The 17,519-nt window shown below is 49.6% G+C and overlaps 1 protein-coding gene and 1 pseudogene across 1 annotated transcript in view; both read right to left on the reverse strand.

Annotated features, from left to right (window-relative positions):
- Window positions 1–451: 451 nt before the first annotated feature.
- Window positions 452–5,229, reverse strand: LOC136564074 (CMP-N-acetylneuraminate-beta-galactosamide-alpha-2,3-sialyltransferase 2-like; annotated as a pseudogene).
- Window positions 5,230–10,502: 5,273 nt separating this feature from the next.
- LOC136563826 (fer-1-like protein 4) overlaps window positions 10,503–17,519 on the reverse strand; it is a 39,185-nt gene continuing 32,168 nt past the window's right edge. Inside the window, 7 exon segments of the mRNA XM_066561452.1 lie at window positions 10,503–11,073; window positions 11,605–11,705; window positions 12,461–12,741; window positions 14,610–14,851; window positions 15,117–15,215; window positions 16,169–16,254; window positions 17,221–17,399. Of these exon segments, the coding sequence (XP_066417549.1) occupies window positions 10,893–11,073; window positions 11,605–11,705; window positions 12,461–12,741; window positions 14,610–14,851; window positions 15,117–15,215; window positions 16,169–16,254; window positions 17,221–17,399 (1,169 nt within the window). The 3' untranslated portion in view covers window positions 10,503–10,892.

Genomic DNA, 17,519 nt, shown 5'->3' on the forward strand with positions numbered 1-17,519 from the left:
GGGCATCTTCCTTTCCTAAGACCAACTACAGACCTCCCCCAAAAGCCATCTGTGGGTGGAAATACCAGCTCTGTCATGTGGACAGCCATATTTGAGCAGCTGCTGTCCACCACTGGCTTCACAGCCCTGCAGGGCTACACACAGCAGCTTACAGGCTCCATGCCCACTTCCAGCCCCAACATCTCCCCTTTGTCCCTCCCAACCAGCTTGGGCAGAACTGTGCCCACCCTATGTCCAGCTAAACACAACATTGCTACTGCCATAGGAGAATGGCACCCACAGTACCCAGCTGGTAGGACCAGCACAAGCAGTACTGAAACCCTATGAACTGCAGGGTCTATGAGCCCAGGTGGTGGGGTGGAACAGCAAACTAAAGAGCCAGGACAGCTGCTGGCAGTATCCTTTGGCCCATTCGTGGCCAAACAGCTGGCTCCAGTTTCTTGGAAATGCATCAGTTGTAAAATACAATCTTGCCTTCATGTTCCTGTCTCTCAGTGAGGCTGAATTCAACATCAGTGTCATGGGCTCTTGTCCTGCAAAAGGCTCCAGACCAGTGGGTTTTTTCCAGTAGTGATGCCAGTTCCCTTCACTGTCTGCTCCAAAGCCAAACATGGAGACCTGTGCGCATGCCAGCCAGAGCCAATGCCATGTGGACACTGGGGCATCCTACAAGCATATGGACAAGCAGTGCAAGGAGAGGTACAGTGGCAGCATCTGGTACCACTGGCTGTGCTCACCTAATGGCAGGTGTGCAAGGCAAAGAGCAGGGCTGTGAAGCCAGTGGAGGGCTATCACCCATGATGCTCTGTCCAGTTGTCATGGATGTACTTGAGGAAAGCTGGGCTCAGGATCAAAATCTGGATGGGGAGTGGAGTGATATGGTGCTCTCCATGCTGGAACAGGACAGTCAGCCCAACACAGTGCAGCCATTGGCTCACTGCCCAACAGAGTTCTGCCTGCCCCTGAGGAGCTGGAGTGTACGGAGCCATTACCTTGTTCCTTTGAACTGTTTAACTCTCAGTGCTGCAAAAGCAGAGGCAAGCAGTGATCATGTAGTAAGTACACCCACTGCTGAGGGAGCCCATTTCTTTGAAGAGGGTTGTTTATTGTCTCCCAGCACCCAGCCCAGTGGCATCTCCCACCCCTTGAGTTGGCCAAGCAGCATCGCCTGGCCTGGCTGTAGGAAGGGACGCATCAAGCTCATGGCCCCAATGTGGGCACAGCTGCCATCCCACTCATAGGAGTATGGTACTGCAGGTTGCCTAAGCCCTGTGGGGACAGGTCAATGCGCAACTACCTCAAAGTGCAGGGCAGAAGGATGCTCAGTACCTTTTGTGCCATCAGGACTCATGCCAGGTCTCCAGTGAGCACTAGAATCCCCAGATCACACTGTGCCATCCACAGGGTTTCCAGCACAAAAGACAACATCCCCCAGTGCTGACACTCCGTGTGAGTTCTCCAGTGGAGAAGACACTGTTCAACCACTACAGGCCCAGAGGTTTGAAGGGGACAAGGATCAGGTCTTAGGTTCACTGCACTCTTCTGGGTACATGAATGTCACTGTAGAGATGGACAAGACACTTCTTTTCTTCATGCACAATAGCCCAATCATTATTGTTCACAGTTCGTATTTATCATATTTATCGCAGTTCAAAGGGCATCATGTTTCATTCTAATTGGTAACTTACTGCAAATCAGTTCATTGCTTAGTAGTTGCTAGTGTATGTGTCCATCAAAAACTTTCCTCTCTAATGATGTTTACTTTCTTGTTTCATGGGTACAGAATTATTCTCACGGTTAGAGCCTCTATTTTCACAGGTACAATTCCTTTCTCACAGTAACTTACTAGGCTAGCTATTAGGTGCACCCAGCTGATGCAGCAGGCCTAATCTATGATTTTACAAGGGTAACAAGGCTCTTATTCTGTAAGGCTTTACCTGTATGCAACACATGAAGAGATGGGTTGTTCTCATGCCAACATCCAGCGCAAAGCCAGTGATCTTTGCTCCATTCATCCTAAAGGATAGCAGGATGGTGTGTCCCAAAACAAAGGTGCATCTTCCCAGGCTCTTGGTCCCACCAGACAGGGACAGCAGGCCACCCTAGCCAGCAAAGAGTGGATATGGGTGACACAAGGCCTGTGTGTCCCAGGATGTAGGGCTCCGGAAATCAGAGTCAGCCAGCCACCTCCTTCACAGGGTTTGTATTGGCAGATTTCAACAGCATGGACAGGGACTGGGGCATGCTAGGGTTCTCAGACGACAGGGAGAGACCAAGTCCCTTTAGGTCACCCACCTCAGCACCCAGTCATGAGTGTCAATTAGCAGCCCATGACTGGACTCTTTCAGCTGCCTGGAGTTTCCCACCACTGCACAAGTCCTGAAGTGAGATGGGTCCCACCCATCAACTGTCAGGGCCCAGAAGACATTGATGAGTTGCTGAATTATGGCCTGGAGCTGGATATCACTTGGGACCCTGCAGGGTCTAGGGGAACAAGCACAGTGACATGCAGCATTAGCACCCCCACCAGTAGCCCAAAGGGAGACAGAGCCCCATTTTTCCTAGGAGAGACCTGGGAAAGGACATCAAAAACAGATGGGATGTTACGAAAAGGGTGCAAAACAGCCCAGGGGGCAGGGTATGAAGGGGAGGAAGGATTGAGCTGGGATCTCTGCATCCCTTCTATCCCCATCATATCTGTTCTTGGCCCTGCCCCACTGTGAACAGATTCAGGGAGCCTGGGAAGACCAACAAGCTCCTGCCCATTGCCTCACCAGCCACCACTGAACTACATCTGAGAACTCGTGGTGTGCACCTGTCAACAGAGGCCCTATGGCTGCCTTTTAGTGGGTGTTGAACCATGCAGAGCTGCTGGTAGGGGCAGTGCAGTGGGCAGTAGGGGTGTGGAGGAGGGAGGGAACCCAACAGGACCAATGCTATCTGTGAGGGCTCAGAAACAATGCCACAGGACAAGCAGCACAGGGCACAGGGCCAGCACCACCTTTGTGTACCTCTGTAACAGCAGCCCATGAGCCACCTGCAGTGATGTGTCACAAACACCAGTGGCAGTGGCACCACAGGATGCCTTCTTACCCACCCTCTCTGCCCAGCTTCCTAGGACACCCCTTGGATGCTCACCCACCCTGAGGGAACTGAAAAAGCCCAATATTAATTTCCTTTTCTAAGTGGTCAATGATGTTATTGCTGTATTCTGCTGTTGCCACTGCCACCATTTACTTCAGGCCAGACAGGGTTGGCTGGAAGCATGTGCTGCACAAGAAACTTCTCTCTGTCTGCAACATATTTAGGGTCTGTAAACTGACCTGTGAACTAGCAGCAAAGCATCATCACCCTGGCCACGAGTCAAACACCAGCTTCCCCATCCTAAGTGGTGTACATTCACCTACCAAGTGCACAATGCTAGCAGTGAGCCCTCTTCCCCATGCCTGAAGAGAAGCTGGGGCAGAGGAGCCCCACACCCTCTCTGCCCTGCCGAGGCCATGCAGGCACCATGCAGCTCCCACCCTAGCAGTCCTGGGGTTATGCAGTTTCAAGGGCATTAAATCATTGCCAGAAATAACATCTGTTCTCTATCAAAAAGCTCTCATGTAGCCTAAGGTCAGAGGGAAAAGGGCTTTCCATTCTTCAGGGAATTCATTAAGTGCTCAGTGACACAGGACTTGGCTTCTGTGGCCCAAGGCAAGAGCGAAGAGCAGAGCTTCATGGCAGCCTTCATCCCAGGGTCAGAAGAGAACACAGCTGGCTTGTGGAGGTGTCCCCTCTCTACTAGAAAATCCCTCATGTTCTCACAGTAGCACCCTGTGCCTCCCTCAGTTGCTATGTGTCAGCACTAGCTCCATTTCTCCATAGAAACCATTTTCTGCATCTCCTGGAGAACAGACATGGACATCCCTGCTCACCATGGTGGCTGCCTCAGATCTGTGCTCAGATCTGACCCCCAATACACGTCCCAGACAGCAAAACTGCTGTCCCAGGGGTCCAGTCAACCAACAGAGATGGGAGACAGAACAGAATGGAAGAATCTGTGGATGTGACAGCCTGGTCAGAGAGTGAGAAAACTAGATAAGTGTGATGGTGTTCACAGGGGTTCTTGGCTGAGGGAAGAGACGAGGATCTGACTCCATGTTTCAGAAGGCTTGATTTATTATTTTATAATATATATTACATTAAAACTATACTAAAATAATAGAAGAGAATGTTTCATCAGAAGGCTAGCTAAGAATAGAATAGCAAAGAATGATAATAAAAGCTTGTGTCTCGGACAGAGTCCAAGCCAGCTGACTGTGATTGGCCATTAACTAGAAACAACTCTATGAGACTAATCACAGATCCACCTGTTGCATTCCACAGCAGCAGATAACAATTGTATACATTTTGTTCCTGAGGCCTCTCAGGAGGAAAAATCCTAAGGAAAGGATTTTTCATAAAAGTTGTCTGCGACAGATAAGTTTTCCCAGAATTGGCTTGTGAGACTTTAGGGAGTTGAAGATAAACAATGATAACTTCCTATTGTAAACAACTGGCAGGTGTTGTTCTCCTACTCTCGTTTTCCTGTTTTTCTCAGAGATTGTTTATAAGAAAGGCATTTTGTTAATTAGCCAATCAGGTGAAATGTATTGATAATTGACAAATCTGGTCTATCTGTATTGGAACAGTGTATAAAAAGAGAGAATTTGAAGTAAAGCGAGATGCTGTGCCAACCAGCCTTCTGATGAGTCTGTGTCATTTCTTACATAACAGCAACAAGAATCTGCATGATCCTAGGTGGCTGAAGCCTGCTGTTCCTTCTAATAGCCTGTCCCTTCTAAAAGCCCAGGAACCATCACCCCATGTTAAAGGGGGAAGTACAAACAAGCCATCGCCAGTGCAACTGGAAACCCAGATGTGGGTTCTCCCAGACAGGAAGATGCCATGAAATGCCAGCTCCTCTCCCCACAGGGTGGCTACCAGAGACCCCACACTTTCCCTGATGGCAGTCACAAGTTCCTATGACCTAATCTTTTGTACTCTTGCAAGCAGCCACTCCACTGAGCACAAACAGGCGAAGGTGATGCTACTGGTCTCAGTAGCCTCTCCAGTGCTTTTTGCAAGTGCAGCAACTGTGAAGGGAAGAGGCAGTGTTGTACCATGCTGTGGGGGAGAACTGTGGGTGGTACAGTAAGGTCAGAGCTGCTGTCCCTTCTTCGTCAGTACCTGCCACTCTGGCATTCTGGCACAGCCTCTCCATGCAGCCCAGAAGCTGAATGCCCCAGTCAGGTTCCCAAGGCCAAATCAGGAATTTAATGATTAAGAAATTCCTCTGGGTGGGAAAATCTGCCTGGAGTGGAGCTGCCCTCCAGCCTCTGTGTGTCCTGCTGGGATGGCTCACTGACACCAGCAACGCAGAGCTCTCAACAGCCTTGTACATCCAGCACCTCGCCAGGACTCTTGCACACCTGGATGTAATTTTCGCTCAGAGGGGACAGAACACTGTGAAATGTGCTCAGCAATTAGAAAAGTATAGCCAGTGAAAAAGCAGTGCAAGCTGAACAGTGATTATTTTATCCAAGGAGAGGTCAACACTTAGCTTTGCTAGGAAGTTTGGCACAAAGATGAAGGATCTAGAAACTCAAACTAGAACAGCACTGGAAAATGCAAAGGGTCTGTATTTACTGGTTCCAGGCTCAAAGGGCCTCTGCACCACTACTGGGGAGCCAGGCAGGGACTGTGCCCTGAGCTGTCATGAAGCACATTTTCTGGATCACACAGAGAATGAAACATGGGTGGGAGGAATTAGGGACAGCACAGCCTCTGTGGTGCTGGCTCCAGTTGTTTGCTTTCCCAAGCTCCAGTGTGCTCAATCCTTACCACACTTATAAAGACCGTGAACCCTGCAGAGCAGCAGTTGATTCTGGAGGAATCAAAGAAGGAGAAAACTTCTTCATCAGACACAAACCAAAACTAGTTCCACTGACCTGATCCCAAAGCCCCTGGCAATGGTGTGAAGAACTAAAATGAGAGACTGGGAGGTTTTGTGTCCAGAGGAGGTGCTGAAGTAGCAGGTCATCTCTGGGGAGTTTGAGAGAGGGATCCAGAAGATGCCTCCTTCTGCTTGAGCATCCTTACGGAGGCAGCTGATTCTCTGCACCCAGGCATGTGCAGGTGCATCATATGGGATCTCAGTTTCCCAGGGCAGGTCTGTGCACAGAGCCAGCAGTGCTGCTCACCATGATCTCAAGATCAAGCAAGGTGTCCCTAAGGAAAGGGCTCTGCCTTTGCAGTGTCCTCAGGAAGAAAGATGTCTCCTGCAGCCCAGAGAAGGAGGGCCACTGTAGACACTGCAATCTTCTCCATGTCCAAAATTTCACTCTGTAACCAGCTAAAAACCTGGAATTATAAACAATACAGGGATAGCATTCCCAGCAATTAGCAGAAAGATGTCAATGCCAAGGAATCACAGCACTCCTGAAAAGAGAAACTGCTAGGGCCAACACCAATTCAGGTCAAAACTAAAGGGGATAAATACTGGCAGATGTGGGAACTGAGCTGATCCTGGCCTCTGGTCACCTCCTAAACTACTCCTCCGAGGAAGAAGGGGTGACACATCCCAAGCATGGCCAGAACATGGATCTGGCTCCTGGAGGAACCAGTGTGGGCCAGACTGTTCCACTGTGCTCGATCAGATGTGCAGATGGGGTCCTTGACTTTCAGGCACAACAACAATCAGGCTGGTCATCTAATACCTTTCATCACATGTGGACAACAGCAACATCCACTGTTAGGCAACACAGTGCAATCTGGTCCTCCACCATGATATGATGCAAGCAACAAACACACCATCAGTCTGGGAACTGGAAAGGGCAGGGACTGTGGACAGGGTGGAGAGCAGCAGCAGGGGAAGAGGACATGGCTGCAGTAATCCGTAGTTCTCTGGGCTTTGTATGAGTCTGGTTCCAGCTAGCTAGAACCCAAGCCCACACGGACCTGCATGTGCTGAAGATAAAAGATGAGAAGCGCTCTTCCCCATGTGGGAGCGAGTATCCTGTTAATTGGCTTGGGCCAGGACACTTCTGGAGAGGGCAACCACCCAGGCAGGAAAAAAGGGTGTGGCCCCCTTGCAGTGGAGTTTTATGCCCCACGGAAAGGGGGCGGGGAAAGATGATCATGGCCAATGGGATGCCATTGGGGAGGGGCGAGGGGAGGGGCCATCCATGAATACAGAAGGGGGGGGGGGAAGTGTGTGAGGGAGCAACCATGCGAAAGGGAGAGGAATACACCATCCACGTGACCAGTAACATTTTTTCCCATCACCCAATACAAAGACAGCCACTAAATAAAACTATTTAGTGCAATACAACACATGGCCAGGAAGCAGAAGGACATAGCATGGAGGTTTGAATGAGAAGTATGTTACCAGAAGGTGGGAGATATGCAGCTCCAAGGTGCTCCAAGAGCTGCCAGCATTAGGGTGCAGCTGCTGTGCATCACGTGCTTGGCACCCTTTGTTGCCGCCATTCTTCCCAAACTGCTGAGATCAGCTGGGATGAGGCTGGTTCCTCAATGCACCCAGAGGCTCCAGCTTTCCAGATATCCATCCTGGACACCCTGGGGCTGCTCCTGGCAGCATTCACACATTTGTCAAAGATCTGTGCTGTGGAAGACCCTGCCTCAGCCCTCAGTCTGCCACCCTGCCTGGGCATATGAGAGCTGTCCTCTCTTCAACCCATGGTGTGGGACCAGTACTAGGCACAGGTTTCCCATACAAACATCTCCCCCCTTGCTCTTGTCCTCAGCCAACAGGTGCCTGTCACCTGGTGTTATGGGTTTGGGAAGATGCCCATGCACAAAAAACTCGAGACACAGTTAGAACAGGAAAGCAAGTCAACTTTATTTGTCGCGTTAGCAATAAATACATGCTGACCCCTGGATGTTGGAGAAGCTGCCAAGCAGTAGAAGGTGATAGAACATGGCTCTAGAGCGGGAGAGGCAGGAGGGCAGCACACCTTCAGGATGTCCCCTGCATCAACATGGTGTGCATCATGTCGTCCTCTCTCTCCAACCCAGGACCACACCCCATATCTCCTCCTCAGGAGTGGCCATCAACATCATCTCACATGGGGTCAATGCATGAGATGAGATCACGATGGCCCATGACCACACTTCCATGCCAACAACAGTTTTATTGTATTGTTTCCCTTTCACAAGATAAATCCCACCAGGTGACTAATACAGGCTGCATTTCTAAAGGTTAGTCCTACAAACTAACAATAAGTTCTTCTTCTACATTATTTTGTCGACATGCTACAGACCAAACTACACACCAAATATGTCAGGCCTTAGACCCATCTGCAGTCTCTGACACCCCTGGCCACCATAACCTGTCACATGCCTTTAGGCTGCATCCCTGTAGCACTCCACCCCTGCTCTTCTTCTCCATGTTGTTGTCAGTAGCCTTGCAGTAGTCCATGTGGCTGATGAAAGCAGAGGTGGTGGGTGACCTGAAGTCCTCCTGTGTAGTAAACCCCATAGATTTAGGAAAAGCACCATGGAGAATATGAACAATAGGAATGCTGAAACAGCAAAAGAAAATTCCTGTTTCCCTGTCCTCCGCCCTTAACCTATCTCTGTAACCCTGTAAGGCAATGTCATGTTAACCCCTCACCATTGGTCAAGCTTGGATCCTTTCCAACCCTATAAAAGAAGCATACTGTACCCCATTAGGGGAGAAAGAAGAAGAGCAGAGACCCTTCATAGACCTCCCCAAATAAAGCCATCCTCGTGGAACAGCCTGCGCCTTCTCCTTCTCCTATCTCTCCGTCTGCTGCAGCCTCAAGCCCGGGGCACCACTACCTAGCAAGCAAAGCTGAAATCCTAAGAGCTTGCAATCACTATAGAGCTGATAATCACCATGCTTGCTAGATGGTAGCCCCGCGGCCTTGGCATGAGCGAGCTACCTCGGGCACCCGGTCCCTACCCAGGGACTGAGCTCCTGAGCCCTATTGCTCTGCTTTATGATAAGGCCAAATCAGAGAGGCTATTACTCCTGCACCCGCTGCACACTGAGATCAGGGCAGCCATGGTGCTGACCAGGAAGGGGAACTGCAGGTATGAATCATGGTCATTTGGGCTTGGAGGAGCTTGGAGGGGCCTGGGGCAGAGGCCTGGGGTCACTCTGCTGCCAGCAGCAAAGGCAGGACGGAACCTCGTGTCTCGCACTCACACCCTGAACAGACACCGCCCCACCCTCCTTTCACTTTGTACACACAGACACACACCTCAGATCCCTGGCACATAGCAGCAATTATAAACCGAAGTATTTTGAGGAAGCCTGCGTGTCTTGGCTTTATGCCCAGAAAAGTTTGCTGTAACTTTAAGGTGGGTCAGTGGGCGGGGTGTGGGAGCCTTGAGAGCCGTGGGCTTTGTTCAAAGCCTCGCTCCGGAGCGTGCTGGGTGCCACGCAGACCAGACGTTACTTTGTTGTTTAGCTAGCTTGAGTTTTTTGTTAGCCTAAGCAGCAAGTTCTTTTTTCCCCTTTCCCTGGCCCGGCGAAACTGCGGCAGGAATCCTCCAGCAGCTTTTGGATATTTTATCCTGAAGTGTTCTTCGTTTTGGTCCGAGATCCGACAATCGGCAGGAGATCGTCGGCCAGGAGCTGTGGGAGCCGCGGCAGCCACTGCGCCGGCCCAGACCTCGGGGAAAGCAGAACCAACAAGAGAAAGGACACCAAAATCCACCAGCTTTATCTACTAAGAGAAGGAGACCAATGCCAGCATTTCAGCAGGTGGTGTGGTGGGAAATGTGGTTGAGCATGGCTGAAAGAGCCAAGAGGGCTCTCTGGAGGTGTGCACTGGATGTGCTGGAGTGTACTGAGTTTGTTTGAATGGAGCAATCGCTGCTGGGGCTCACTGGGCACTGCCGGAGAGGACCAGGCACTATTTATGAAGGCAACATCCCACTAAATAGGCCCTGCAGAAAAACAGGGAGCGATGCAGCACTGTCACAGCCCAGGGCTTTGTTGTAGCCCCAAGCAGGTGTTGCATGACCTGAGCCCTTTGCAGCCTATTTCACCCCACCTTGCAGCCCAAAGGTCCCCTAGAGGGAGAGAGGCCTCCCTCTTTGCCATTCTGGGGTCCCCACCCCATGGCTTAACTCAAGCCTCACTGGGGGAACATCATGTCTGCCCCACATTGACTTCTGGGTTCATGTCCAGCCAGAGTCCTCACCTGCTTCACATCTACCTGCCTGGCTCTGCCCAGACACTTTTGTCCACAAAACATGCTCTATTCCTGCCCCATTCAAAAGGCCATGATGCAGGCACCTTTGCTATAAAATTGCATAGTCAGATAAATTCTTTGGAAAAGCTGTGGTCCCACTAAGCATCACCTGCACTACTCAGAAGGAATCTATCCTCTCAAAACCCTGGTTGAAACACCTCCACTGGGATCAGATCATGTCAGGGCTTGTCTGTGCAGATGACAGGAAACCTGGTGCACCACAAACCATGCCAAGAACAATTTATGAATTTATTTTCTCATTTAGTTTACATCAGCCCAACAGCAAACACAGATGCACACTCATGACCCCATGTTGTCCCAGTGTAGTCCTTGCTGCTGGACTACTGAGGAGGAAGGGCAAAGGGGCAGTAGTGAGGACTGCTGAACCAGGATCAGCCTGTACCACACAAAGAAACAGATTGTCCCCCAGCTCCAGAAACACAAGCATTGGAGAGAGTAGCTAAGGAGTTTTTATTCACAAGGAAAACAAAGCTCACTTCTGCAGGTCTCTGTCTCTCTAGGCTGTCTCTGCACCTGCAGGTTTTCATCAAACTTTCTGATCTTATCTTGATTCCTGCCACAATCACCCATCCTTGAATAGTCTCTGCTGAAGAGCATTTATCCATTAATGATCTTCTCGCTGATGTATCCAGGCATGGTGTAGACTAAAAGAACCAGGAAGATTGTCAGAACAGTGACAACAAACAGCACAATTATGTATCTCTTGTACCGCTTCCAGATAAAAAACGCGAAGGTCTTCATGGGATTCACAAACCAGTTGAAAGTTGTTTTGGGCCGACTAGAACAGGAAGAGAAGAATATATAAGCACATGCTCAATCCACAGAACATTACGTTGGCCCTTCTGCTTCGGTGTCCTGCTACCCTCATGAATCACTAGCTCTTCCTGCTGCTTCCAGGCAGGATCAGCCCAGGGGCTACAGTAAACAGATTGCCTGTGGAAACACTAGAGACAACAGGATGGGACTCTGGAACAGTGCCCCAGTGCCCCCAGAGCTGTCCTTCACCTTCGTACACAAGGGATCCCTTCACACAGACAGATCTGACCATTGTACAAGCAATGTTATGGCACAGCTGCCTTGAGTATCACCCTTAGATCAATCCTGGGTCAGGTGCTGCAGCCTCAAGTCCTGTGGACTCACTTGAGCTCTGGGAAACTCTGGCAGTCCTGGTCCTGCAGACCCCAATGCCCAGGACCCCAGAGATTGATCTTGGCTTCCAGACAAGCCAATACTCCTGGTTTCCATACAAACAGTTGCTGAGAACATGGCACTGTCTGTTCAACCTAAAGGCGATAATACATATACTCACTTGGGCTTCTCCAGGGGTTCAGGCCCTTTTCAGCCCAAGCCAACAGGACTTTTGTCAGCCTCCTCCACAGTCAGCAGCTGGAACTCTGCTTCCACCTTGCCCTGGAGGGACAATATGTCTGAGCCACAGTTGAATGTGTTGCTTCACAAACCAGCCCGATGACCACACATCATGCCACAACTGGGTATTTTTCTCCCAGTTCCACTTAGAGATGGCTCAGAGCTTTTTTCTCCATTGGCTAGAGTCTTACTTCACAGTCAGTGGAAACTGTGGCCTGGTAAGAAACTGTTTGCAGACAAGGAACTGTATTTTAATGAACTCCCCAACTATCTGATTTGTCTCTACCCTCCCACAGTGGCACTGAGCAAAATTCACCCTTGGAGACACACAGTGGTCCAGTAGCAGGAGTATCAGGAGCAAGTCTGTCCCTGGTCAGTTGGCACCTGCTTGTCTTGGGCAGGCAGAGACCCCCAGGACAAGCTTCTGCTGCTGTCCTGACTGGCTGATGGGGAGCCATATGCCTCTTGCTTTGGAGTAGGAGTGAGCGAGGAGAACATGGTCTGAAGTGTTTTAGTGGGAATACTAAATTCCTAAACCAATACAGCTCCCCTCATGGAGCTGAGCTCTATGGAAAGCTCAGAGGAATACATGAAGTCAGACACCTCTGCATGCCACAGCACCTGGTTTCTCAGGGGTAGACAAAGTGCTGGATCAGCAGTAGATGGAAGAAGTCTTCAGGATCCTGAAGAAGCTGGGTCACTGCTTCCCTTGTAGATTGTGTGCGCATAGGACAGGCTGCCATATCAAGGCAGAGGAAAAACACTGGCTGTGTTCACAGTGCAGCTCCCCACCTTACCGTCAGGAAATACTTGTTCCCACTGGGGTCTGTGAATTCCATGTCCTCTGGTCTGACTGAGCTGCTCCACTTCGTTTTCTTCTTCTTCTTCTTGTACTCTCTTTCCTGTCTCTCGTCATCTTCTTGATCTCTGAGTTTGATGAAGGGCCACCAGCCCCTCATGCGCTTATATCGGAAGATGGAGAATCGAGGTGTTGCATTCCCCTTGGCCATTTTGATGGTGCAATGCTCAGAGCTCTTGGCTGCCCACACCATGTCATGCAGCTTCAACTCGATGGAGCCTGCAGGCACAGGGAAGAGGAGACCACATGGTAAAACCTTGAGGTCAGCCCCACACAACATTTGGCTGTCTCTGCCATGCTCCCAACTGCCACAAGCAGGTCCCAGCTGCTGCAATTATTTAGCAGCACCCTGCACATTTACAGATGGAGAACCTGAAATTATGCATAAGAAATTACTAGCTTAGGAATTAGAGACTGAGAGGCAGAAGCCCCAGGTCTCATCTCATTTTTGATAAGGGCTGTTTGGTGAGTTCATATGGTGAGTTACTTTCACCCCATTATTATGTCCCACCCTGCTCTCCTCACATGTCCAAGATGATCTTCCTCTCTAATTCCTGGAAATGTCAGTTAAACTTATAAAATGATAATGATTTAAAATTATAAGTGCTTTAAGGGTTTCAAGTTTATCATAGATCTGCAACAGCCTCAGTTCATCTCCCTGTTTGGTCTTGTGCCTCTGTCCTGCTCGGAATGAGCTCCTGTCCCACTCTGGCACTGAGCTCTTGCAACAAAACCATCTTACCACATCCTGGTCTGTACTGGTAAAAGCAGACAAGGGATGTGAATGTTCCCTGCTCATTTCCAAGTGAGACTGCATCTAGATACTGTGCCCAGTTTTGGACCCCCAATACAAGAAAGGTGTCAACTAAATAGTTTTTATTGGCTGAGATAGTCAAGTATGTAGTAGGTGCCACAGCAAGAGGGGTGAGAGACACATATACGTTCAGTCCAGAGAAGAGGTCAAGAGGGTGATCTTACTGCATCCCTCACAGCCAAAAGAAAGCTAGAGAGCAGATAAAGAGCTAGACCCTTCTCAGAAATGGATAATGAAAGCACCTAAGGCAACAGACACAAAATGCTGCAAGTAAAAAAAACTGAGAATTGTGAGAAAGGTGCAGCCAAGAAAATGGGTTCCAGAAGCATGCTAGGAATCCATCCTTGGAGATAATCAAAACCCACCCAGAAAATGTCCTAAGTAACCTGACCTACAGTGCATCCAGCCCATCTTGGGGCAGGAGATTGCAATAAACCCTGCAGAAGCTTCTTACTGTCTAGAAGTTCCTGAGATTATATATGCCAGAAATCATTGGAATTGTTAATGCTTTCTTCAGTGCTTCAATTCCTCATGGCTGAACCACTGGAAGAGCCTCTATGAAAGGAGAGTTTAAACATGCCCAGGAGATAGTAGGGGAAAGGGGCTGCTTTTTAGTAGGGAGGTTAATATTTGAAGAAGGGAGGAACAACTGAACAGAGTGCTATAATCTTGGGGATCACAGCAGAAGTGGGAGACAATCAGCAGTACTTGTGCTAGCATAATATGTGGGGAATCACCACTAGCTCTGTTTTGGCACTGGGCCTTGCTGCATGCCCAGCTCAGCAGGTTTTGTTACTGGGAAGTTTCAGAGCATCCAGGGAGCTCTGAGGTCCCAGCAACTCAAGTGACAATAGTCTCACAAAGGTTGTCTAGTCTCACACAGGTTGTCCCTGTTCCCACAACATAAGGTCCTGGGAAAAGTGTTCTTAAGCCCAGACTTTGAGATCTGCATATCTAAGAGCACAGAAAACAAGCAAGTTTATTGGAAAGGTTGTGAGGAAGCAGAACCTGGAAGTCCTGTGATGTGACAGGCCCTGAAAAAATACACCAAGGCCCTGGGACAAGCATGTAAGTGCTACATGTCTGTGTAGGGGACATGCCTATCTCCAGGCTTTGTCTGTAGCTCAGGTGTGAAAAACCAGCCCAGATGACTGCTGAGCTGAAGAGTTTGATCTGATGGTCCCAGTGTCCCTTCTCAGACAGCTGAACCCCAGGGAAATGCTCCAGCAAGGTAAGGGACAGGTCACCCCACTACCAGCAGGTAACACCATACCTAGAAAGTCATTAGCTGAAATCCTGTCATAATCCCAGACCTGGAGGACCAGAACAGCCGGTTCCCGAAACTCTGATTCCTCCATGGAGAAGACAGAGTCCTTTTTCTTGTAGGTGATCTCCTTCTCAGTTGGGAGATAATTGAAGCGGAAGATGAACCTCCAGTTGAAATTGCCTTCCCCAGTCAAGGAGTTAAAGTGAACATCTGTCTCCTGCTTGTCATGGTCAAGACCTTTTATCCAGCTGCAGGAGAAACTCAGTTATCCTCTACCCTTGTCAGCCAGCCTGAGAGGCAGAGCAGAAGGATGGAAGCACTGAACACCATGGGGTAGCAGGAAAGGATCAAACCAGAGCAACACCTGGACAACATCTCTGGGGCTAGAGCAGCCCATGAAGAGGACTGGAGTAGGCACCTCACACCAGAGGTTCAGAGGAGGCAAGTGAGCATGTGGGCCAGGGCAGGGAGCAAGTCAGCCAGGCTCTGGCCTCCCACTCATTCCCACCAGACCTTTTCACATAGATGTCACTGGAAGGCTCTCCTGTTACTGGGTTGACATCATCAAGGATCACATTGTCTGTGTTCCAGATAATCACACGGAGCTCATAGCTGTGGGAAGGACACAGAGGTGAGACACATGCCCTTGTCCCTGGTGCATGGGAGGGCAGATCAAGCCCTGAGCACAACGCCAGAGCAGCAGGACTTGAAAATTCCCAGCAGTGTGGTTCCCCCTGCTCCTCTCGCCAAACACAGCCCAGCAGTCTCACTGCCAGGCACAAAACCCTTTCTGGATACTACAACCCTACAAGACAAACACCCACAGTCAATACAGGTAGCTTTTGCAAACCAAATCCCTGTTGCATGGGAAATCCACCCTGCTCTACTAAGCCATAGGAGCACAGAAAAGCTTAGGCAAGAAGGGATCTCTGCAGCCTCTGCTCCAAGCTCTTGCTCTAGCTTCATAGTAGGTCAATTGTGCAGGGCCTTGTCTGCATCAGTTTTTAATATCACCAAGGATGGACATCCCAGCACATCTGAGTCAATCTGTTCCTATTCCAGGGTAGCTTCACTCTCACTGGGAAAATATTTTCCCTATAGTCAGCTAGAGTTTCCCTTGCTGAAATTCATGTTTATTATCTCTTGTCCTTTCAGGTGAACATCAGAGAATAACCTGGATCCTCCATCTCAAAAGTACCATTAGATCCTTGAAAACAGCAGATTTCCTCCTTCAACTCCATTTCTCCAGACTCCCAAGGACATCTGTCCACTAGCCAGAATAGAGTTTGATGAGTAGCTCTGGCCTGGGTTTCTATTACCTTTATGTCCAGCCATAGAGACATTGACCTGCCCTTCCCCAAACCTTTGTGCAGCTGAAGCTCTTAGGGCCCAACATGATACACTCATGGAAACATCCTGTGGTCAGAATTGGAGGAAAGAGGTCTACATGCCACACTAGCACTGACCCTCAGCCAGTGCCCTGTGGCACATCCCACCAGCCATGGCAAGGGACATTGACCCTCCCTGCAGCCCACCAGCCCCAGGCCTATCCCCAGAGGTGCTACCTGACAGGCAGTCGTGGTTTGATGTTGACAGGCGGTGGTGCAGGGACATCATTTGGAAACATGTCAATCCACATGTGCAAGGAGCCCTGACGAGAGAAGAGAGCAAATACACTTCAAGAGACAGACCACTCTCCAGCTCTTCAAGGAGCAAAGGCTTGATCCTGCAAGGAAAGTTCTCATCAGAAAGCCCCTGCTTGGTTGTCTCCATTCCCAGCACTTGAGAGTGACATGAGATTTGATTTACACAGGGAAAAAAATTAAGGCTATGAAAGACTGCTTATTTCTGCTCCAAGAAAAACAACTTCACCTACACTGAATCCATTTCAGAGGTAAACATGTCCCTCTGTCTTAATAAGGAGCATATGGTAATGCAATGCTTAAGCAAAACCAACAAAACTAAGAAGCGATAGGTCTGACTCATGCATTTCCAATGCCAAAGAAAGCCAGCATGACTGCAGGACTCTGCTTTGTTCAAACCTCCAGTACCCAAGAGAACAGGAGATTTCAGTGCAGGACACTAAAACGGTGAGTTCAGATGGCTGCATTGCACAAAACTAAGGATGGAGAAGCCAAGGGTGGAGAACAAGGCTCTTGCAAAACAGCAGTGATAAGGGACAGTGCAGAGGAGACAGGTAGAGGCAAGGATACCATCACCCATGGGGTGCATGGTGGCAAGGCTCAAAAGCAGAGCAGATCTACTGCCACCCACACAGTATCCTCATCGGAGCCAGTGCTAAATGACCTGTGGAGACAGGAAGAACTCTGGGTCACCAACACTGTGAACACAACATCAATGGACAGAGTTTCCTTGAGGAAAGGGTATTCAGAAGCATCATGAGAGGTCAGAGGGTAGGTGTGGGCAAAGGACAACCATGGCCAATGTCCTCACTTCATAGCTGGGCCAGCCATCCATAGACACAACTCCAGTCACCCATCCAGGAAGGGGACAATATGTAAGATTCACAGGCGACCAGACAGCTGGCTAGAAACCCGTTGTCCAGAAGGTCCTTCCCTGAAACAACGTTGAGGTTTAGCATGGAAACACATCTCACCTGCACAAGCCCGGGGTTCTCCGGGTTGTACAAGGACCGGATTTCCACATGCTCTGGTACTAGCTTGTACCCATATCCTGGCATCTCTTCCCAGTGCTGCAGGACGTACAAAGCCTTATGTTCAACATCCAGTGACAAGTTCTCATCTGCCACTCCTCTCTTGTTCCTCACAGAAGCCTCTGCAGCAGGACACAGCCAGGGAGAAAATGAAGGCTTCTGGTCAGCAAGAGTCATGTCAGGACATCAGTCACTATCACAAGCAACAGGAGATGATGGACTGGGCAAACAAGCACCTCTCC

The sequence above is a fragment of the Molothrus aeneus genome, chromosome 17, assembly GCF_037042795.1.
Source record: "Molothrus aeneus isolate 106 chromosome 17, BPBGC_Maene_1.0, whole genome shotgun sequence".
Lineage (NCBI taxonomy): Eukaryota > Metazoa > Chordata > Aves > Passeriformes > Icteridae > Molothrus > Molothrus aeneus.